Raw genomic sequence first — 25432 nt, 5'->3', positions numbered from 1 at the left:
TAGCTGTTTGGATTGTATTCTGTTTCTTTTGGTTTATTGGACATTTTCTCAGAGTGAATATACTTGTCAGTATGGATTTCAATACTCAAAGTTCACAATACAATTCAGCTGAAGAATAAAAAATAAAACAATTGTCTAACTTTTACAGAGGAGGAGGGAAGTTAATATTTATCTGCATGTTATAGGGTTGCCTGAGAGTCTGAGTTCTGTAAAAATGTGGTATTTGGCAGTAAGGATTTTTCTTCTTTACTGTTAATTGTGGGTGAGACTAGATGTCATAGTTGGGAACTGTGTCTCTGCCAACCTGGAGAGAAAAATACCACTTGTGGTCCTCTTGGGGACATATTTTGTTTACAAAAGTGGGCTGTTTTTCCCTCTTAACTCTGCATAAAACCAGTGACGTCATTTGAGACATACATTGACCAATCTAAACGAGGTGCCAACTATTTTTAGGGTTTCGGGTACTTTTTATGCCAAGAAGAACTTCATTTTTTGTGTGTTGTCAGAAAACCGTTTTTTATATATACATCTAGTAGTTGATGGCAAAGTGCTGTTTTTTTTCTTCCTCACTAATTTCTCAGGATTTCTGAAACAGGAAATATCAAAATGTTTCTTGGTACTTGGATCTGCCCCTCTACCATGTCTTTGTTAGTTATGTCTGCCCTTTCACTCAACACTTTTTATTCGTTGCTAATAATCCGCACACATTTCCTTCTCACAGCTTTTAGTTTATTTCGCTAACCCCTGCTGTCATCACCCAATCCACCATGTCACCTAATCCAAGGGCTCTGACAACACACAAAATAACATTAAGATACGAGGTCAATGGGTTTGGAAAACAGGTTGATACTTGAATTGGCTTCTCTTTTAGGTCAGTTTATGTTTATTTGACATGTTTATTTTGTTTTTAATATTACCTAGAACATAACGCAAACCAGTGATCGTGTGTGTAATGTCTGGTACTGTTTATGTTTTTGTGAAGAAGAGAAAGGAAATGGTACAAAAACAATTCTCAATCTATGAGAGTGTAATGTGTTGTCCATTAGACACACAGAAGGCTGGGGGGACATGTGAACAGGTGAATGAATGAGCTGAAGACAACTTGTGTCAGCTGTCAAAGTTCATGATGTGGGAAGCAATTTCAAAGCAAAACTCACTAGACTATGAAAGAGCTCTTTGGACTGCGTGAAACATTTGAGCAGCTTTACAGATTGCTCTGTGAATTCTAATTAGGCATTTTTGTATAGACATTTAGTGTTTTACTTTGTCTCATTGTGTGGTAATTGTATGGATTTATTTAATACTTGAAATAACTATCTTTATGAGGTTTTATGGAATCAAATGGAACTGAAACAGAAAATCCCCAAACATAGATAACTGTATAGCATGCTCTGCGTGTTCTTTACTGTTTGATCTTCATGTGTAATATTGTTTTAGTGTAAAAATGTACCTGTAGATGGCGGTCTAAATCTATAATAAAATACAATAAAAGGCTCAATTCAATCAATCCTGGAATTCCAGTATTTTCTGTTTTTCTCAATGGGGTGTGAGCATTTTTTTGGAACAATGACAGAACTCTGTCTTTAAACTCCTAGTAGATCAATACATTTTCTTTGCAGTCACTTCACACCAACAGCAAGGTGAAGAAGGTGGAACAGCACCTCTTCAACCTCAGGAGGCTGAGGAAATTTGTCTTGGCCCCTAAGACCTCACAAACTCTTACAGATGCACCATTGAGAGCTTGTTGTATGGATGTATTGCCGCATGGTATGGCAACCTGCCTGCCCACCAGGACAACTACAGCACCCGGTGTCACAGGAAGGCCAAAAAGATCATCAAGGACATTAGTCATAGCCTGTTCCCCCCACTACCATCTAGATTCTAGAAGGTGGAGAGTCTCAGATAGAACAGGAGCATCCAAGCTGGGACCGAGAGACTTCTATCTCCAGGACATTAGACTGTTAAACAGTCACCACTAGCCAGACTCCGTCAGTAGCCACCGACTGTAGCATGATGTACTACAGGACACATAATGCTCTGTAACGATATCCGGTGTTAACTTACTAAACAGTTTGATAAAGCTAACACTATGGTGTCCCGGCTCTATATTCTTACAGCTACCACCCAGTACTCTACCCTGAACCTTAGAGACTTCTCCGCTATGTACATAGAGTCATTGAACACTGGTCACTTTATTAATAATGTTTACATACCATTTTTCCCACTTTATACTGTACTGTATGTCTACTGCTGTACATATCATTCTTACTGTATATCTTGTGTAAATTAATCTGGTGTATATACGTGTAGATTGTATTTGTATTACTGTTACAGTGCTATTTGGTTTGTTAATTGGATACGTTACGAGATTTCTTGATTTCTTGTTGTTTTTTATCATTCTTTAAAATTATTATTATTTGTGCACTTGTTTGCCATTTTACTGCATTGTTCGGAGCTAGTAGCAGAAGTATTTCGCTGCACCCACTATAACATCTGCTAAACTGTGTACGCGACCAATAAACTTTGATTTTACTAAATCAAGAGGATAAAAAAAATGGAAGTATAACTATTACAGGCAGAATTATGGCTAATTACTCTTAATAAGCACATTGTGTGCAGAATTCCTCAATCGGTTTCATCACAATCCAAATCCATGTATTCAGTACATAGGCTGGTTTGCTCATAGTTTTGTAGACTTTCCATTGGCGCCCAAAAACACAGTCCATAAAAGAAATAAGGAAAGGTGAATACAATGGAGGAACACAACTGATATGAATGTATAGGCTGTAATCCACACCAAAACAAAGCTCTAAAATGGAAGGTCACAATGTTGGAGATGATGACAGTAGGAGTTAGTTAGACAGTAGTATTTATTGTTTGCCAGAAACAGTGAACACAATTTCACACATTCTTCTTCTGATGAAAACAATGTGTTAATATTCGTTAAACAAAACACTTAACAATGAATTTTGTATTCACTGATGACATTTGTATTTAAAGTTTAGTAAAAGGTGGTTTAAGATATAGAAGTCAGGTACAAAGCAAGTAAATTATCAGAAGTTCTGTAAGTCTATTTAAGCATTTGATCGTTGCCGTTCTGCTATAGATACGTTTCAACATAGATCACAAAATTGCTTGTATGAGATTGAGAAAAAGTGTAATTACATAGTAGTTTGACAATACTTTCTCATACCTCAGTAGAAAGCTGCACACTAAGCTCTGGACAGAGAGACATTTATGTGACTGGATAACGTCCTTATGTAGCCAGAGCTAACATAACACTTTTTTAACATGACAATCAATTGTTAGAGATCAGAAATACAGTGCATTCGGAAAGTATAACACCCTGACTTTTTCCACATTTTGTTATGTTACAGCATTATTTTAAAATGAATTAAATAAATAAAAATCTGTATAAATCTACACGCAATACCACATAATGACAAAGCGAAAACAGGTTTTTAGAAATGTTTGCAAATGTATTAAATATAAAAAAACAGAATAGCTTGTATACATGTATTCAGACCCTTTGCTATGAGACTTGAAATTGAACTCAGGTGCATCCTGTTTCCATTGATCATGCATGAGATGTTTCTACAACTTTACCTGTGGTAAATTCAATTGATTGGACATGATTTGGAAAGGGTCACACCTGTCTATATAATGTCCCACAGTTAAAAGTGCATGTCAGAGCAAAAACCAAGCCATGAGGTTGAAGGAATTGTCCATAGAGCTCCGAGACAGGATTGTGTCGAGGCACAGATCTGGGGAAGGGTACCAAAGAATGTCTGCGGCATTGAAGGTCCCCAAGAACACAGTAGCCTCTATCATTCTTTAATGTAAAAAGTTAGGAAGCACCAAGACTCTTTCTAGAACTGTACGCCCGGCCAAACTGAGCAATCGGGAAGAAGGGCCTTGGTCAGGGAGGTGACCAAAAACCTGATGGTCACTCTGACAGAGCACTGACAGAGCTCCAGAGATCCTCTGTCAGGATGGGAGAACCTTCCAGAAGAACAACCATCTCTGCAGTACTCCACCACAGTAAAATGGCGCCGGAAGAAATGGCAGCAGTTTTACGGGCGCCCAACCAATTGTGCTATTATGTGGGGTTTTTTGCGTTATTTGTAACTTATTTTGTACATAATCTTTCTGCAACCGTATCTTACGGCAGAAAAGAGCTTCTGGATCTCAGGACAGCGATCACTCACCTCGGATTAGACAAAGATTTTTTCAACAACAAGCAAGACTCACATGATATTCTCCAAACACCCGGCAGGGCCAACATCCCAGTTATTCGCAAGAGGAAGCGACGCAGGTACAGGGGATGAAGAGCCGGATGCCTCGTCAGGACCCGCAGAAGGCAAGTAGGAAAGCTGCCGTTACCGTCAATATTACTCACCAACGTGCAATCATTGGACAATAAATTAGACGAGGTACGATCACGAATATCCTACCAACGGGACATCAAAAACTGTAATATTGTCAGGGATTTCTTCGTCTTCTGACGATATAACGAAATCATCGTCGGAAAAGGTAGACCAATACGCAGCAGGTATGTGATTGTTCATTTTGAACATTTATTCACTTCAAAATGAATACAAAACAACAAACAAGAAAACGAACGATTCACTAACAGTCTGCAAGGCACAAGGCTAACACAGAACAATCACCCACAAAAGCAAACACAAACACACCCTACTATATGGGACTCTCAATCAAAGGCAGATAGACAACACCTGCCTTCAACTGAGAGTCCCAACCCCAATTAATCAAACATAGACATACACTCACTAGACTCCACATAGAAATACCTAAACATAAACCAAAACCCGGAATTACTAAATCAAACACCCTTTTTACAAAACACACCACCCTGAACCACATAAAACAAATTCCCTCTGCCACGTCCTGACCAAACTACAAAACTAATTAACCTTTATACTGGCCAGGACGTGACAAATATCCTATGTTTCATGGAATCATGGCTGAATGACGACATGGATATTCAGCTAGCGGGATATACGCTGCACCAGCAGGATAGAACAGCACACTCCGGTAAGACGAGGGGGGGCAGTCTGTGAATATTTGTAAACAACAACTAGTGTATGAAATCTAAGGAAGTCTCTAGATTTTGCTCGCCTGAAGTAGAGTATATTGTGATAAATTGAAGGTCACACTACTTGCCTAGAGAGTTCTCAGCTATACTTTTCGTGGCTGTCTACATACCACCACAGACTGAGGCTGGCACTAAGACCGCACTCAGTCAGCTGTATAAGGAAATAAGCAAACAGGAAACCACTCACCCAGAGGGTGGCCGGAGACTTTATGCAGGGAAACTTAAATCAGTTCTACCAAATCTCTATCAACATGTTAAATGTGCAACTGGGGGATAAAAAATTCTAGATCACCTGTACACACAAAGAGATGCGTACAAAGCTCTCCCTCGCCCTGCATATGGTAAATCCGACCACAACTCTATCCTCCTGATTCCTGCTCACAAGCAAAAATTAAAGCAGGAAGCACCAGTGACTCTACAAAAAAGTGGTCAGATGAAGCAGATGCTAAACTACAGGACTGTTTTGCTATCACAGACTGGAACATGTTCCGGGATTCTTCCGATGACATTGAGGAATACACCACATCAGTCACTGGCTTTATCAATAAATGCATCGAGGACGTCATCCCCACAGTGACTGTACATACATACCCCAACCAGAAGCCATGGATTACAGGCAACATTCGCACTGAGCTAAAAGGTAGAGCTGCCACTTTCAAGGTGCGGGACTCTAACCCGGAAGCTTATAAGAAATCCCGCTATGCCCTGCGGCGAACCATCAAACAGGCAAAGCGTCAATACAGGGCTAAGATTGAATCATACTACACCGGCTTCGACACTCGTCAGATGTGGCAGGGCTTGCAAACTATTACAGACTACAAAGGGAAGCACAGCCGTGAGCTGCCCAGTGACACGAGCCTACCAGATGAGCTAAATCACTTCGATGCTCGCTTCGAGGCAAGCAACACTGAGGCATGCATGAGAGCATCAGCTATTCCGGATGACTGTGTGATCACGCTCTCCGTAGCCGACGTGAGTAATACTTTTAAACAGGTCAACATACACAAGGCTGCGGGGCCAGACCGATAACCAGGACGTGTGCTCCGGGCATGTGCTGACCAACTGGCAGGTGTCTTCACTGCCATTTTCAACATGTCCCTGATTGAGTCTGTAATAGCAACATGTTTCAAGCAGACCACCATAGTTCCTGTGCCCAAGAACACAAAGGCAACCTGCCTAAATGACTACAGACCCGTAGCACTCACGTCCGTAGCCATGAAGTGTTTTGAAAGGCTGGTAATGGCTCACATCAACACCATTATCCCAGAAACCCTAGACCCACTCCAATTTGCATACCGCCCAAACAGATCCACAGACGATGGAATCTCTATTGCACTCCACACTGCCCTTTCCCACCTGGACAAAAGGAACACCTATGTGAGAATGCTATTCATTGACTAGAGCTCAGCGTTCAACACCGTAGTACCCTCAAAGCTCATCACTAAGCTAAGGAACCTGGGACTAAACACCTCCCTCTGCAACTGGATCCTGGACTTCCTGACGGGCCGCCCCCAGGTAGTGAGGGTAGGTAGCAACACATCTGCCACGCTGATCCTCAACACTGGAGCTCCCCAGGGGTGCGTGCTCAGTCCCCTCCTGTACTCCCTGTTCACCCATGACTGCATGGCCAGGCACGACTCCAACACCATCACTAAGTTTGCAGATGACATAACAGTGGTAGGCCTGATCACCAACAACGACGAGACAGCCTATAGGGAGGTCAGAGACCTGGCCGGGTGGTGCCAGAATAACAACCTATCCCTCAATCTAAACAAGACTAAGGAGATGATTGTGGACATCAGGAAAAGGAGCTCCGAGCACGCCCCCATTCTCATCGATGGGGCTGTAGTGGAGCAGGTTGAGAGCTTCAAGTTCCTTGGTGTCCACATCAACAACATACTAGAATGGTCCAAACACATCAAGACAGTCGTGAAGAGGGCACGACAAAGCCTATTCCCCCTCAGGAAACTAAAATGATTTGGCCTGGGTCCTGAGATCCTCAAAAGGTTCTACAGCTGCAACATCGAGAGCATCCTGACCGGTTGCATCACTGCGTGGTACGGCAATTGCTCGGCCTCTGACCACAAGGCACTTCAGAGGGTAGTGCGTACGGCCCAGTACATCACTGGGGCAAAGCTGCCTGCCATCCAGGACCTCTACACCAGGCGATGTCAGAGGAATGCCCTAAAAATTGTCAAAGACCCCAGCCACCCCAGTCTTAGACTGTTCTCTCTACTACCGCATGGCAAGCGATACCAGAGTGCCAAGTCTAGGACAAAAAGGCTTCTCAACAGTTTTTACCCCCAAGCCATAAGACTCCTGAGCAGGTAACCAAATGGTTACCCGGACTATTTGCACTGTGTGCCCCCCCCAACCCCTCTTTTACGCTGCTGCTACTCTCTGTTTATCATATATGCATAGTCACTTTAACTATACATTCATGTACATACTACCTCAATTGGCCTGACCAACCAGTGCTCCCGCACATTGGCTAACCGGGCTGTCTGCATTGTGTCCCACCACCCGCCAACCCCTCTTTTTACGCTACTGCTACTCTCTGTTCATCATATATGCATAGTCACTTTAACCATACTGTAACGACTGTCTGAAAGAGTAGACCAAGGCGCAGGCGGGCGGCTCTGGCGGCGCCGGACAGGCGGGACTTGCAGTAGGCCTGCCTCTGGGCGCAGGCACAGGATTCACCAGGCTGGGGAGACTTGCAGGAGGCCTGGCTCTGGGCGCAGAGCGGGCGGCTCCGGACTGGCGGGACTTGCAGTAGGCCTGGCTCTGGGCGCAGGCACAGGATTCACCAGGCTGGTGAGACATGCAGGAGGCCTGGCTCTGGGAGCAGGCACAGGACTCACCAGGCTGGGGAGACTTGCAGGAGGCCTGGCTCTAGGCGCAGGTACAGGACTCACCAGGCTGGGGAGACATGCAGGAGGCCTGGCTCTGGGAGCAGGCACAGGATAGACCGGGTCTTGAAGACGCACTGGAGGTCTGGAGCACACAGCCTGCACAACCCGTCCTGGCTGAATTGTCACTGTAGCCCGACACGGGCGGAGTGCTGGCACAGGGCGAACTGGGCTGTGCTGAGTAATGATGGCTGCCGTGCGTAGAACAGGCACAGGGTAGCCTGGGCCTAGGAGACGCACTGGTGGCCAGATGTGCTGAGCAGGCATACTCCGCCCTGGCTCGATGCCCACTCTAGCATGGCACTTGCGGGGGGCTGGCCTATAGCGCACCGGGCTATGAGCGCGCACTGGAGACACCGTGCGCTTCACAGCATAACACGATGCCTGACCAGTACCACGCTGCTTCCGGTAAGCATGGGGAGTTTGCTCAGGTCTATTGCCTGACTCCGCCAATCTCCCTGTGTGCCCCCCAAAAAATTTTTTTGGGGGGACTGCCTCTCAGCCTCCTCTTGCTGTGCCAGCCGATCCTCCCAGAAACGCCGTTCTTCCTTCGCTGCCTCTATCTCCTCCGGCGGGCGACGATACTCCCCAGGCGTTGTCCAGGGTCCTGCCCCATCCAGGATCTCCTCCCAGGTCCAATCCTCAAGTCCACGCTGCTTGGTCTTCTTGTGGTGGGTGGTTCTGTAATGGCTGTTGAATGGAGTAGACCAAGGCGCAGCGTGGTTAGTGCTCATCTTTGTAATTTAATGGAAAAAAATGAACACTTTACAAATAAACAAAAAACAACAGCCAAACAGTTCTGTCAGGTAAGATAACTAAACAGAAATTAACCACCCACAAAACCCAAAGGAAAACAGGCTACCTAAGTATGGCTCCCAATCAGCGACAACGATGTACAGCTAGCTGTCCCTGATTGAGAGCCATACCAGGCCAAAACAAAGAAATACAAAAACATAGAAAAAAAGGACATAGAATGCCCACCCTAGTCACACCCTGGCCTAACCAAAATAGAGAATAAAACCCTCTCTATGGCCAGGGCGTGACACATACCTACATGTACATACTACCTCAATAAGCCTGACTAACCGGTGTCTGTATATAGCCTTGCTACTGTTATTTTCAAATGTCTTTTTACTGTTGTTTTATTACTTTACTTACCTACACACACACACACACACACACACACACACACACACACACACACACACACACACACACACACACACACACACACACACACACACACACACACACACACACACACACACACACACACACACACACACACACTCACTCACTCACATATACCTTTTTTTTGCACTATTGGTTAGAGCCTGTAAGTAAGCATTTCACTGTAAGGTCTACACCTGTTGTATTCTGCGCACGTGACAAATAAACTTTGATTTGATTTATGATAGAGTAGCCAGACAGAAGCCACTCCTCAGTAAAAGGCACATGACAGCCCGCTTGAAGTTTGCTAAAAGGCACCTAAAGACTCTCAGACCATGAGAAACAAGATTTTCTGGTCTGATAAAAACAAAATGTAACTCTGGAGGAAACATGGCACCATCCCTACGGTGAAGAATGGTGGTGGCAGCATCATGGTGTGGGAATGTTTTTCAGTGGCAGGGACTTGGAGACTAGTCAGGATCGAAGGAAAGATAAACGGAGCAAAGTACAGAGAGATCCTTGATGAAAACCTGCTCCAGAGCGTTAAGGACCTCAGACTGGGTCGAAGGTTCACCTTCCAACAGGACAACAACCCTAAGCACACAGCCAAGACAACATGGATGTCCTTGAGTGGCCCAGCCAGAGCCCAGACTTGAACCCGATCTAACATCTCTGGAGAGACCTGAAAATTGCTGTGCAGCGATCCAACCTGACAGTGTACAACTGTACAACCTGACAGTGCTTGAGAGGATCTGCAGAGAAGAATGGGAGAAACTCTGTAAATACAGGTGTGCTAAGCTTGTAGCGTCATACCCAAGAAGACTCGAGGCTGTAATCGCTGCCAAAGGTGCTTCAAAAAAGTACTGAGTAAAGGGTCTGAATGCTTATGTAAATGTGATATTTCATTAAAAAAATATATTTATATACATTTGCAAACATAAAAAAAAACTGTTTTTGCTTTATCATTATTGGGTATTTTGTGTAAATTGATGAGGGGAATAAACAATGTAATCCAGTTTAGAATAAGGCTGTAACGTAACAAAATGTGGAAAAAGTCAAGGGGTCTAAATACTTTCCGAATGCACTGTAGCTGCTCATAGTAAGCCAGCTGAATAGTCAGTGATGATAATGATTTACAGTAAGAGATCCTTTTAGTGATAATCTGTGAGAATGCATATCTGTAAAGTGACTGAGGTATATTAGTCTAATTGTGTTCCCTCGCGTCCCCTAAGGTCAAGTTAAGTTGCAGAGAAAGTTCATTATAGGGGAGACACCACTCAAGCTGTAAACAACAGTGTGCAGCGTCAGCACTGGGGTGACCTCCATCCTCCCCAGACTGCTCTTAGATGGCCAAGCCTTAGAAGGAGAAGGAACAGCAGGGAGGCGGGTGTGGGACATGGGGGTTTGAGGTGTACTAGGGCTGGCTCTCTGGCAATCTCCCATACGACCGACTGGGGAGGAATGTCAAGTTTAACAAAGGTTGTTTTTACAGGCTGTAAAACCAAGTGCCTCGAACATCAGCCTGTGGATGTGCACCGACTGGTCACAGGAAAGGTGGTGCCAATACAGCTCTGACTGCCAGGGAGGAATTGTAATAACACAATCAAACTAAATGTTTAGTGGGGTCTAGAGGGAGGTCTCTCAGTGAGTCACCACTGTTACCAAGGTCACACACCATAAAGGCTCAATAAACCATTTCATTCTAGCACATGAGTTCCTTATTATGTTGATATTTTCCATAGGAAAAGTACTATGCTGCCAATGGTCCCACATTCTGACCAGATCTATGCTATACCACTACCAAATCCTATAAACTTAGTATAAAATTAAATGGAAATAGATTATTTGATTAATAATCCCATCAAGAAGCTACTATTTTAAGTATTTCCATTGCACTGAGCAACATTAACATAACATAAAATTAACTTATGAAGTGGTCTGGGGAGAGTGATTGATTAGGGTAAATGGGAAGATCTAAGAAAACAAATAATTTTTCAGATACAGCTGTTGTAGGGCCTCGCTATGGAGATGTCATACACGCCCCAGTGCATACAGAGGTAGAATGGACATATTTATAGATGCAGCCTGCAACAAAATTATAGCTCAGCTTCATATTTGTTTTACATTTACATTTACATTTAAGTCATTTAGCAGACGCTCTTATCCAGAGCGACTTACAAATTGGTGCATTCACCTTATAATATCCAGTGGAACAACCACTTTACAATACTTTGGAAGTATGCTTGGGGTCATTGTCCATTTGGAAGACCCATTTGCGACCACGCTTTAACTTCCTGACTGATGTCTTGAGATGTTGCTTCAATATATCCACATAATTTTCCATTCCTCATGATGCCATCTATTTTGTGAACTGCACCAGTCCCTCCTGTAGCAAAGCACCCCCACAACATGATGCTGTCACACCCGTGTTCCAAGGTTGGGATGGTGTTTTTTGGCTTGCAAGCCTCCCCCTTTTTCCTCCAAACATAATGACGGTCATTATGGCCAAACAGTTCTATTTTTGTTTCATCAGACCAGAGGACATTTCTCCAAAAAGTACAATCTTTGTCCCCATGTGCGATTGCAAACCGTAGTCTGGCTTTTTTATGGCGGTTTTAGAGCAGTGACTTCCTTGCTGAGCAGTCTTTCAGGTTATGTTGATATAGGACTCGTTTTACTGTGGAAATAGATACTTTTGTACCCATTTCCTCCAGCATCTTCACAAGGTCCTTTGCTGTTGTTCTGGGATTGATTTGCACTTTTCGCACCAAAGTACGTTCATCTCTAGGAGACAGAACACGTCTCCTTCCTGAGCAGTATGACGGCTGCGTGGTCCCATGGTGTTTATACTTGCGTACTATTGTTTGTACATATAAAATGTGGTACCTTTAGGCGTTTGGAAATAACTCCCATGGATGAACCAGACTTGTGGAGGTCTACAATTTTTTTTCTGAGGTCTTGGTTGATTTCCTTTGATTTTCCCATGATGTCAAGCAAAGCGACACTGAGCTTGAAGGCAGGCCCCGAAACACATCCACAGGCACACCTCCAACCGACTCAAATGATGTCAACCAGCCCACCAGAAGCCTCCAAAGCCACGACACCACTTTCTGGAATTTTCCAAGCTGCTCAAAGGCACAGTCAACTTAGTGTATGTAAACTTCTGACCCACTGGACTTGTGATACAGTGAATTAATTATAAGTGAAATAATGTCTGTCTGTAAACAACTGCTGGGAAAATGACCCGTGCCATGCACAAAGCAGATGTCCCAACCGACTTCCCAAAACTCCAGTCTGCCGACAAGAAACCAGTGGAGTGGCCGAAAAACGGGCTTCAATAACTCCAACCCAAGTGTATGTAAACTTCCGACGACTTCAACTGTATTTGGTGTCCAAGGGTGTTTTGACTGTACTTTGTGGGAGGTATGAGGACAGCAGCTCCGATCTTCATGAACTCACAGATGTTGTTTCAGACTATGTAAACTTCTGTGTTGAGTCAGTTGTGCCTACTAAAACCTGTCAAATCTTCCCTAAAAATAAGCCTTGGGTATCAAAACCTCTAAAATCCCTACTTAATAGGAAGAAGGCAGTTTATGCTGAGGGTGAAAGACAGGCTTTAAGAGATATACAACGTGAGGTCAAAAGACCTACTGGTGGACAAGGAGGCATACAAGCAAAGGGTGGAGAGGAGCCTCTCCTCAGGAAACTCAAGGGTGGCTTGGCAATGGATTAAATCCATGGCTAGTGCCCCCTACATAGGCAGGGGAAAAACCAGTGCTGACCTGAGGGACAGAACATGGCTAATGAACTGAATGTTTTCTTCTCAAGATTTTAATCTGACGACTTTGTGTCAGAGGTAAAACAAATGGAAGCATCATTACAAATGTTTGAGGGTTGGTGTTAAACAGGCCAATGTTTTGAAGTTGTTCAGGGGGTGTAATGCACACAGGCTCAGGAGTGTTAAAGCACTGTGCTGAACAATTGGCTTGGTGTTTTACAGACATTTTCCAATCCTCGCTCGACCAGCAACACGTGCCAGTATTGTGGAAAACCTCAATAATAATACCCATTCCTAAAGCATCTAAATCGCTCGATCCCTCTGTGCTGAATGACTACGGCCCTGTCACCTTGACATCGTTAGTAATGAAATGCCTTGAGAAAATGGATTTTATATATATGGATCCCTAATATGTCTCTGGTGCTACAAACTAACAAGTGACATATTTGCTGTGTGTCACAGAGAAGCTGTGCTCCAGTATGTTTCTGTTACTGGTTAGTGAGTGTGCAGGGTGAAGGCCTTACTGGTGTATCAGTGCCAGCAATTCTTCATCTGTGTGTGGAATGCCTTTGTGACATGTGACTGCTCTTTCTGCCTGTCTTGCTTGGCACTGTGACACTACACCAGTTTACTGCTCTAATTCTTCTGTGACACCGTGGGAGTTTGAACTGCCTCTTGAGGTTAATATTAACTCTGTCACTTACATTCCCCCAATTTAATGTCTGTGTTTTCGAGCCTGCACACAAGTGTTCATTTTCAGTCTGTGACTTTCTGGGTATATGTTGGTCTGAAATACTTATGTCATTGTTTGTAACTGCAGCCCACTGCTATGAAACAATTACTTGCTGATATTGTTCTCTCAATATAAGTATTCAAACTATTTTGCTCATATGACTAGGAATCATTGGGGTTTGTTATTTCTTTATTTGCCAAACAACTGGTGTTCCCTGACAAACATTTAGATTTGCCACTTTCTTGTGTTATCTTGGTATTTTTACAACACAGGAATGCACACAGGAAAACAGACAAGAAAATGCCACAGAAACATTGTTTGGAGAAACACCTTCTGAAATGTGTTGGTAGTAAAGGTGGGAAGTAGCCCAACATTCATTTTCAGGGCGAGTGGGGTATACAGTACCTTCAGAAAGTATTCATACCCCTTGACATATTCCGCATTTTGTTTTGTTAAAGTCTGAATAAATAATTGCTTAAATAAATTTTTGCTCACCCATCTATACATAGTACCCCATAATGACAAAGTGAAAATATGTTTTTTAGAAATGTTTGCAAATTTATTGAAAATGAAATACAGAAATGTCAAATTTATGTAAGTATTCCCTCCCCTGTGTCAATACTTTGTAGAACCACCTTTGGCAGCAATTACAGCTGTGTCTTTCTGGGTAAGTCTCCAAGAGCTTTCCAAAACTGGATTGCACAACATTTAACCATTATTCATTTCAAATATCTTCAAGCTCTGTCCAGTTTGTTGCTGATCCTTTCTAGACAAACATGTTCAGGTCTTGCCATAAATTGTCAAGTAGATTTAAGTCAAATCTGTAACTCGGCCACTCAGGAACATTCACCGTCTTCTTTGTAATAACTCCAGTGTAGATTTGGCCTTGTGTTTTAGGTTACTGTCCTGCAGAAAGGTGAATTAATCTCCCAGTGTCTTGTGAAAAGCAGACTGAATTAGGTTTTCTGCTAGGATTTTGCCTGTGCTTAGCTCCATCACGTTTATTTTTTATCCTGAATAACTTGACGCATGTTATGGAATATTATTATTCTGTACAGGCTTCCTTCGTTCCACTCTGTCAATTAGGTTAGTATTGTGGAATAACTACAATGTTGTTGATCAATCTTTAGATATTTTTCCTATCGCAGACAATAAACTCTGTAACTGTTTTAAAGTCCATTGGCCTTCCTTCCTCTATGGCAAATGAGTTAGGAAGGATGCCTGTGTCTTTGTAGTGACTGGGTCTATTGATACACCATCCAAAGTGTAATTTAAAATTTCATCATGCTCAAAGGGATATTCAATCTCTGCTTTTTATTTTTACCCATCTACCAATACGTGCCCTTCTTTGCAAGGCATTGTAATACCAAATGGAGACTTTAGTGTTAATTTAGTGGTAACCTGGCAATGGTGCTATGCTATTTGGTTGGACGGAATGTTAACTCCAGACATGCTATGTTTTCTTTAAAGGGGCTGTAAACAATCCCAACAGTTGTTTTTAGACTTAATTAACACTGGTTAAGGAATACCTAGGATAGGATAAAGTAATCCTTCTACCCCCCCCCCAAAAAAAAGATTTAGATGCACTATTGTAAAGTGGTTGTTCCACTGGATATCATAAGGTGAATGCACCAATTTGTAAGTCGCTCTGGATAAGAGCGTCTGCTAAATGACTTAAATGTAATGTAAATGTTGACTGAGGTCTTGCCCTCTCCTAAATGTTTATTTGATTCATGTCTGTCAGACAAGCGATCATTCTCAAAGTGATCACAAACACAGGATCGACTCCATTACACAACTGACAGAAATGAAATACCCTATGAAAGTACAGTATCACAACAAAAATATGCCTAATTGTGAAATTATATTAGGGCTATTCTTGAATGGATGACTGATATAAGATCATTTACAGTGCACCATTTCAATTTCCCTTAGTCATTGGTCAATAATAAGGGGTTTAAGTCTAATAAAGGTCTATAAAGTCTTGACACATTAACTACTTAGCTATACACTGTAGAATGTATTCATGTATTTACAAAGTGCATAAAAAAAGGAATTTGTTGACTGATTAAGGCGTGTGCCCCTGTCAATCCCAGAAGTGGTACAGCTCACGCGCCCGGGCGGTCGCTATGGAGAGGAGTTGCTAGAGAAGCAAGCAAGCAATCAGCAGTAGAACAGACGTAGAGGCTGAGAGAGGTAAGGAACGAAAGTGCACTGGGAAATCATGGCGAAAAGATTGCTACTCGATTACCACAAGACTCTGCCGCTCAATGGACTGCAAGCCGCCACAGTTTTGCTTCTCATTTATGGGGTTACCTGTAAGTTATTAGTTTTCTTTAACTTCTGTATTTACGAATGTATTTTAAAGTTCAGGATATTGAAGTTGGCATTTGAAGTTGTTGTTGGTAGCTACGTGGTAAAGTACAGTCTGTAGCTAGCTAGCTTTGCTAACGGGAATGCTAATTATATGGCCGGAATGGGAACGACGTGTGTGTGCGTGTGCGTGTGCGCGCGCGCAAAGTCGCGAGTTACGGTTTTAGTCCCTCAGTTAAAGTATGAACACAATGCTAGTTAACGTTCTAGTATTTACTCCATTGGCTACTGTACGTTATTACTAACAAATGCAATGAAGTTCACTTTTTCCCCGGCATCTTTCGAATCGAAATTTGCCATCGCAACTACAGAAATGTTGTTTGATCTATTGTGTGGCTCTATTTACAGTAACTTACTACAACAAAATGAAGCTTTCTGATATCGTGTGCTGAAAACTAACTAGCGTTAGCTAATCTCAGGTGTCCGGCTATTTCGTTTGTTGTGCGCTTTAATTAAGTTTGCTGTTTCTATTCTTTCTTGAGTGGAATGACAGACCGTTCACTCGACTTGCGCAAGCTACTATATTTTTTTATTTTTTTTATTTATTTAACCTTTATTCAAGCAACTTTAGTGATAGAACAATGACTGAGACAGATATTTCACTGGACGTATAAATGTGAAGCATCCACTTGGCGTTTCCACTCACTGCCAGATATGGTAGTGAGAGGAAGCCCATTGCATTGGCCGGTGTTGCGCGGAAAAGCTCCCCCTGCCAGAAATTCTCCCCCTATCCTCGCGTGAATGCGCACTCACTCGATTCTTAATTGTTGCGACTTGCTTGCTAGTTTGGATTTCTGATGACTTTAGTCTGCGTTTAATTACATTTTTGTATGTCGGTTTGATCGCTGGGGAGGAACTAGTAATGTCTGCAGTTTTCGGTTTGGCTATTTGTTTCAATTGTATTAGTCTATAAATAAATCTCGAGCAATAAATTCGTCATCTTTCCCATGCCTTATTCGAGGCTATTTTCTTGCCTGCCGAAATACCCCCCCCCCCCCCTTATCTTGGGACTGCAAGGCCTGGCACACTTCTGAATGTTGGTAGCTCATATTGACCAGTAGTGTGTGCCACAGAAAGTATTTGACTAGCCACAAAATTTGGGAAAATAGGTGTGTGGGGGGGGGGGGGGATTTCGATCTTTGCATAATAAGATATAAAATGACAATAAATCAAACATAAAAAGACAATAAATAACATAAACAAATATTGGAAAGTTGCAACAGCTCGACTGAACATTTAGTCCACTTTTTATGGAATGTTTTCCAGGTGAAACCATCGCCTGGAACTCAAGCCTAACCTAGTCCTGACAGGCAGCACAGACATAATCCTCCAATGATGGGATGGTTTTCATACAGGACTGGTGGAACCATCGCGGGCAGTCACAACCAATCTGAAATTTATATGATTTTTAAAAATATATTTAAAACATTAAGTACATTTTCTTGAATTACAATTATTTCATTATCAGACAACTGCTTATACAAATTCGTACTCCTAAAAATGTGCCTTTAGAAGTGAACAAGCAATTACTCAGTTAGTGTCTTCCTCATTATTGTCCAACTCCCCACAGAAGTGGCACAGTTGGCGCAGGTCATCTAGCAAAACATAATGTCAAGTAGTTTATACATCTTGTCAGAAGTTGGATCAAAGATAACCTTGAAAGATCCATATAAATGTATTTTTTATTTTTTATCTACAATGATTTTAAATTAGAAATTGAACATACTAGTGTTTTGGAGGAGAGTGACTGCTATTTCTTCTCTCATGATGTTAACATCTTTGTCCCTATTTGAAAAGACAATTGACTCCTCCTTCAGGACACATTCAGCAAACGGGAAGAAATGTGTTTTCCCCAACAAAATTATGTTATACTTAAGATTCTAATTCGCAAGTATACAACGACACAGCTATAATATCATTTGACCGTTCTGTCTTGCCTTTTAGTCAGTATACTTTCAGTAGGTTAATTGTACATTACTTATACTCTCATACTTACTTTCAAGGCAAAGACCCCTCAAGAAGTAACATCTTGTTGGCATGGGTGAGGAAGGGTACCACATGCCCATCTGGAGATATTACACCGCTACTATCTCAGGAATGATCTGAACATATATGTTAATAAAAGTACAGCATTTTGAAACACTTTATTGATTACAATATAGAGATTAATAACAAAAGGGAATCTGAGAATGCAGGGATTCCAGCAGGGTGTGAGTTGAAGTAGTCAAATCTGGAGTTGACAATGGCTGGAATGTAAATGACATGTGATCATCTCGGATTATCTAACATCTGAGAATGGGCAGGCATTCCCTCGGATGAAGAGCATCTCCGTCTTGCTGATTATGTGCTGTCATCCAGGTGGAAATGTCACCTGCATATCTGATGTAGGAAAAGAGATAAGAGATAAGTTGAGTGTCCTGTCACTATGTACTGTACATATATATATTTTGGATTTTAATTGTTATTATTATTATCATCATTATTGTGTTTTGTGGTTGACGGGTGGGGGGAGGTTGATGGAGATGGTGGAGGTGCTGGGGGTGTCCTATTGGGGAGGAGATTCTTCACGGAGGCAGATTCAGTCATAGTTTTGTTAATTATATAATTATACATGTATTTTATTTTTCTATTATTATAACAGTTTACTGTGATTATGGATATGCACTCATGTTGACTTATATATTTGAATATATTTCTTTTTCAACCGAGTACACATTTTTCATTTATTATTGTTATTATTATTTTATTATTACTACTGTACCTACATTCATAAACAGAAAAAGTGTAAAAAAAATGTAGGAAACGCCATTAGAGGGAATAGCAAGATGGGATGGAGGATTGAGGGATGGGTAGAGAGAACAGTAGAGGGCTCTGAAAACTATTATTGCTGAAATAACCACTTCCTTTTGTGACTAGAGTCTAATACTTCTTGTGGCACACATCAGAGGGCATGGTAGGTCACCAAAAATGATTCTAAAGTGTGCCAGGCCTTGCAGTCCCAAAATAGAAGGGGGGGAGAATTTCGGCAGGCAAGAAAATAGCCCTGCAGAACCCCCCCCTCCCTCCCCCCTTCTAATTTCCTTAATTTTGTGGCTAGTATCAAATCAAATACTTTCTGTGGCACACACTACTGGTCAACATGAGCTAACAAAATGATTCTGAAGTGTGCCAGGCCTTGCAGTCCCAAGATAGAAGGGGGGGGGGGGAGAATTTCGGCAGGCAAGAAAATAGCCCTACAGATTTCCTTAATTTTGTGGCTAGAGTCAAATCAAATAAGCAATAAACATTTCAGAACTACTAGTCAAATAAGACATGGGAGAGATGACACATTTTGGCAAAGAGATTTATTTATAGACTAATACTTGAAACAAATAGCCAAACCGAAAACGGCAGACATTAATAGTGCCTCCCCCGCGATCAAACTGACAAAAAATAAAATGAAACACAGCCTAACGTGATCAGAAATCTCAACTAGCAAGCAAGTCGCGGTGCGCGTTCAAGCAAGTCGCAGCAATGAAGAATTGAGTGCGTGGGTGTTCACACGAAGGCAAGGGGAGAATTCTGTCAGGGGGGACTTTGGAACGAGATCGATTTTGGTCCATCATTCTGCAAATGTTCTCATTAATAAAACATTTGATCTCAATGCAGTTTTCTGTTACCAAAACTAGAATCTGTGCCGAAAAGAGTGGACAACGTTTTGTAGACTTTACCCTTTGCCAAAGTAAAAGAAAAATTGCAGTTGTTTAGAAGGAGTTCAAAGGCGAATTGAGTTGTGAAGTGCACACACCCACTTCAGAGTAGGTGTTCCCTAACAGAAATCGGCAAATGTTTGCTAGGTGTAGGCTTATCCTGGCATGACGTTTTGATAACCATGTAAATCTCTCTCAGACATGGTGACTTTTATCAATATATTCTGATTATTTACTCTCAGATTCAAAAACGCAAATTAGCATAAAAGTAGACATCATGCAAGATGGGCTCCCGAGTGGCACAGCGGTCTAAGGCAATGCACCTCAGTGCAAGAGACGTTTCTATAATCCCTGGTCCGATTCCAGGCTGTATCACATCCGGCCGTGATTGGGAGTCCCATAGTGTCACGCCCTGACCATAGAGAGCCCTTGGGGTTCTCTATGGTGTTTTAGGTCAGGGCGTAACTAGGGTTTTTTCTAGGTATTACATTTCTATGTTGGTGTGTGTGTGTATGGTTCCCAATTAGAGGCAGCTGAATATCGTTACCTCTAATTGGGGATCATACTTAGTGTGTCCTTTTTCCCACGTGCTATGTGCGATATTATTTTGTATGAGTGCCTAAGTGCGCTATGTATTTCAGGATCGTTATATCTTTGTTGTTTTGGAAGTTTCACTATCATTAAAATGTGGAACTCTACTCACACTTCGCCTTGGTCCAATTATTCATACGACGGTCGTGACAGAATATCCCACCCAGTCAGGACCAAGCAGCGTGCCCAGGAGGTGAAGGAGAGTTGGTCATGGGAAGAGATACTAGGTGGATGCGAGACCCTTCCTTGGCGGGAGTCGCCGAGGAGTAAAGGAGGACAGCGACGACGCCGGGGTCCGCGGCCACAAACAACCCAAGGGCAACCACAAGTTTTTTTTGGGGGGGGGGCACAAGGGGCGGTCGGCCGAGGAGAGAGCCAGAGACCGTCTGGGAGTTGATAGAGCAGTTTGAGGAGGGATATCGGAGAGAGATGTTGGCTAGGAGTATGCTGCAGCGCAGGCGTTTTGAGGAGCGTGTCATCAGTCCGGTGCAACCTGTGCTGGCTCCACGCACCAGGGCTCCAGTGCGCCTCCCCAGCCCGGTACGTCCTGTGCCGGCTCCACGCACCAGGCCTCCAGTGCGCCTCCCCAGCCCGGTACGTCCTGTGCCGGCTCCACGCACCAGGCCTCCAGTGCGCCTTCCCAGCCCGGTACGTCCTGTGCCGGCTCCCCGCACTCGCCCTGAAGAGTGTGTCACCAGCCCGGTGCAACCTGTGCCGGTTCCACGCACCAGGCCTCCAGTGCGCCTCCCCAGTCCCGTACGTCCTGTGCAGGCTCCCCACACTCGTCCACCAGTGCGTGTGGACAGTCCGGAGTCTCCAGCGACGGTTCACGGCCCGGAGCTTCCAGCGACGGTCCACGGCCCGGAGCTTCCAGCGACGGTCCACGGCCCGGAGCTTCCAGCGACGGTCCATGGCCCGGAGCCTTCCTCTGCGACGGTGCCCAGTCCAGGCACGGCGTCCAGTCACGCTCCATGGCCGGAGCCTTCCTCTGCGCCGGTGCCCAGTCCAGACACGCCGTCCAGTCCCGCTCCATGGCCGGAGCCTTCCTCTGCGCCGGTGCCCAGTCCGGGCACGGCATTCAGCCCGACTCCATGGCCGGATCCACGGTCTGAGCGGGTGCCGTCACTGACGCTAGTTGCCCACCCTAACCCTCCCCATCTAGTTTCAGGTTTTGCGGTCGGAGTCTGCACCTTTGGGGGGGGGTACTGTCACGCCCTGACCATAGAGAGCCCTCGGGGTTCTCTATGGTGTTTTAGGTCAGGGCGTGACTAGGGTTTTTTCTAGGTATTACATTTCTATGTTGGTGTGTGTGTATGGTTCCTAGTTAGAGGCAGCTGAATATCGTTACCTTTAATTGGGGATCATACATAGTGTGTCCTTTTTCCCACCTGCTATGTGGGATATTGTTTTCTATGAGTGCCTATGTGCGCTACATATTTCACGATCGTTGAATCTTTGTTGTTTTGGAAGTTTCACTATCATTAAAATGTGGAACTCTATTCACGCTGCGCCTTGGTCCAATTATTCATGCGACGGTCGTGACACATAGGGCGGCACACAATTGGCCCAGCATCGCCAGGGTAGGCCGTCATTATAAATAAGAATTTGTTCTTAACTGACTTGCCTATTTAAATAAAGGTTAAATAATATATTTATTGAAAGTCACATAGTCCTAATATATTTATAAAAGTCACTTAGTCCTAGAGAGATTTACACGGTTATCAAAACGTCACCCCAGGGTAAGACTACACAAAATTCAGCCCTTATTTTAAGTGTTTCTAAAATCCTCTATGGAACAATGTATGGTGGAAAAACGAATAAAATCAAAATCAAATTTTATTTGTCACATGCTCCGAATACAACAGGTGTAGACCTTACTGTGAAATGCTTACTTACGAGCCCTTAACCAACAATGCAGTTCCAGAAATAGTTAAGAAAATATTTACTAAATAAAGTAATATAAAAAGTAACAATATAATTAAAATAACGGGGCTATATACAGAGAGTACCAGTACCGAGTCAATGTGCGGGAGTACAGGTTAGTCGAGGTAATTTGTGCATGTAGGTAGGGGTAAAGTGACTATGCACAGATAATAAACAGTGAGTACCAGCAGTGTGCTCCTGAGTGGAGCATTGGTCTAAGGCACTGCATCAAAGTGCAAGAGGAGTAAATAGTCCAGGTGGCAATTTGCTTAATTGTTCAGCAGTCTTATGGCTTGGGGGTCTTATTGAAACCATTTCCTTGTTAGGTTTTATGGGTATCATGACTCCATACTATAATACTCTATATTAACAAAGTAAAAAAATGTAAAATCCCCCCTCAGATTCCCCACATAAAAATTTTGCCACTGTATCATGTTTCCTTGATATCAAGGGTGACAGTGATTTAGCGAACTACTGGAATCATGATATCCTAAATGACTTGCATTGATTTAACCTCACATGAATCTCCTAATAATACAGACTTTCATTTCCTCAATCTCATTCCACATGTCCGTGCCTATGCTGCTGCTTGAGGAAAAAGAGGGAGTTGAGACAGAATGATGTGAGGATTAAGGAGGCTGGTATACAATGGGAAATTGAGAAATAAAAACAGGAGAAAGGAATGGAACATGTCAGGAGCAGGGGAGAGAAACGGAGCCTCTTAAGGCTGGGTGTGTGTAGCGGCAGGGGAAATGAAGACATTTCAGTGACTGAGAGAGGAAAAGCACTGCAGCCGCAGAGTCTGGAAGTATTGACCTGCAGTTGGGCTCCATTCCAGAGCACCTTCCAGTTTCGCTGTCACAAACAGAGCAGCTGGGGAGGGAGGCATACTATACCCCACTCTGTGGTTGTGTCCCAAATGGCACCATATTCTCTTTATAGTGCTCTTCTTTTGACCAGGGCCAGGGCTCTGGTCAAAGATAATGCACAATATAGGGAATAGGGTGTCATTTAGGACGTAACCTACCATACCATACTATACCCCATACTCATAGCAGGACACAACACATACTGTACTACCATTTATTCAAGTAAAAAATTAACCAGGACAAACCTTAACCAAAGCAAATAACAGTAAATCACTGATCTGTATTATTGTTGTTTTAGTCTGAAGTAATCTGATATGACCCCATTATAGCCTAGGTTGGTAATAACTCCCCTTCCACACAACCACGCCTGCATGTATGCTGTCTTTCTCACTCTCTTTACGACCACATTATTTATGGGTTCATAAATCTTGACCGTCAGACAGTAGATAAACAATGCTTAGGAGCTATATTTTTGCAGTAAAATGTGATGTAGTGTGTAGACTAGTGTTGGACAGTGTGCTAGGGATTCCTCTGACTGTATGGACTGTGGGGGATTTTAAGAAGAGCAGATTTGATAGAGTTGGAGGGTAGACAAAATTTCCTGAATGTGTCATTTTCAGCGCTCCCAGAGTATAGAAAGACTGAGGTCGACTGAGAAGGGGAGGGGATAGTCACAGGTGTGGTTCCACCAAACTGTGAGGTCTGTAATTGAAGACCGTAGTTTGGTGGTTTCTTCTCTCAGGGCTGTGTGGTTCTTTCGCAGTATAAATAAATAATTTAGTAATGGAGCAACCTAAATTACAGGCTTAAGATGAAAATAGATTTGAAAAAAGATATGCAAAGGACAGGTCTAATGCGCGGTACTACAGCATCAGTTTGGCCTTTCGTTTGTAGTAACTTTGAGGTATAAGGACATCACACTATCGAGCGCGCCAGCTTGTAGTCCTAAAAAACTGAAATGCGTGTAAGGGCTGTCTGAAGAGAGAGTGGACCAAAACGCAGCGGAGTTAGTGTTCATCATATTTAATTATAAAATGGAACACTATACAAATACAAAATGAGAAACTGACAGTCAACAGTCCTGTCAGGTGAAACACTGAACAGAAACAATTACCCACAAAACCCCAACGGAAAAACATGCACTTATGTGTGACTCCCAATCAACCACAACGAACTTCAGCTGTGCCTGATTGGGAGCCACACACGGCCCAAAACAAAGAAATACAAAAACATAGAAAAAGAGCATAGAACGCCCATCCAATGTAACACCCTGGCCTAACCAAAATAAAGAACAAAAACCCCTCTCTATGGCCAGGGCGTTACAGTACCCCCCCCAAGGTGCGGACTCCGGCCGTAAAACCTGACACTGAAGGGGAGGGTCCGGGTGGGCCTTCTTACGGCGGCGGCTCAGGTGCGGGACGTGGCCTCTGCCCCACCCTTGGCGTCGCCCTCTTAGGTGGCGCACCTGGCCGCGCCGAAGGTCTGGTGGGCGACCCTGACTTCGCCCGGCTGGCGGGCGACCCTTGTTGCGCCCGGCTGGCGGACGACCCTGGCTGCGCCTGGCTGGCGGGCGGCGATGGCTGCGCCCGGCTGGCGGGTGTCCCTTGCTGCGCCCGGCTGGCGGGCGGCGATGGCTACGCCCTGCTAGCGGGTGACTCTTGCTGCGCCCGACTGGAGGATGACCCTGGCTGCGCCCTGCTGGCGGGCGGCGATGGTTGCGCCCGGCTGGCGGGCGGCGATGGCTGCGCCTGGCTGGCGGACGACCCTGGCTGCGCCCGGCTGGCGGGTGGCGATGGCTGCGCCTGGCTGGCGGACGGTGATGGCTGCGCCTTGCTGGCCGGCGGCAATGGCAGATCCGGACAGGCGGGCCACTCTGGCAGCTCCTGACAAGCGGGCCACTCTGGCAGCTCCTGACAAGCGGGCAGCTCCGGGCAGACGAGACCCACTGGAGGCCTAGTCCTGGGAGGTGGCACAGGACGGACCAGGATGGGGAGACCCACTGGAGGCCTGGACCGAGGAGGAGGCACAGGATAAACCGGGCTGTGGGGGAGCACTGGAGTTCTGGTATGTACGCTCGACATGCTTACTCCAGGCTGAATGCCCACTTTGGCCCGGCACGGGCGGAGAGCAGGCATTGGGCGAACTGGACCCTCCCAGCGCCCTGGAGACACAGTGCGCAGAGCCGGTGCAGGATACCCTGGCCCGAAAAGGAGCACTGGAGACCAGACGCGCTGAGCTGGCACAACCCGTCCTGGCTCGATGCCTGCACTCACATGGC

The 25432-nt window shown here is 44.1% G+C and overlaps 1 protein-coding gene across 1 annotated transcript in view; it reads left to right on the top strand.

Annotated features, from left to right (window-relative positions):
- The first annotated feature begins 15808 nt into the window (after positions 1-15808).
- The window catches only part of LOC106612808 (nectin-3-like protein), a 76685-nt gene continuing 67061 nt past the window's right edge, over positions 15809-25432 (top strand). Inside the window, exon 1 of the mRNA XM_014214320.2 lies at positions 15809-16027. Coding sequence (XP_014069795.1) covers positions 15934-16027 — 94 coding nt within the window. The 5' untranslated portion in view covers positions 15809-15933. The remainder of the gene's footprint in view (positions 16028-25432) is intronic.

Source organism: Salmo salar, chromosome ssa09 (assembly GCF_905237065.1).
Source record: "Salmo salar chromosome ssa09, Ssal_v3.1, whole genome shotgun sequence".
Lineage (NCBI taxonomy): Eukaryota > Metazoa > Chordata > Actinopteri > Salmoniformes > Salmonidae > Salmo > Salmo salar.
The sequence above is the reverse complement of the archived record's forward strand: the minus strand, read 5'-3'. Positions and strand labels throughout refer to the sequence as shown.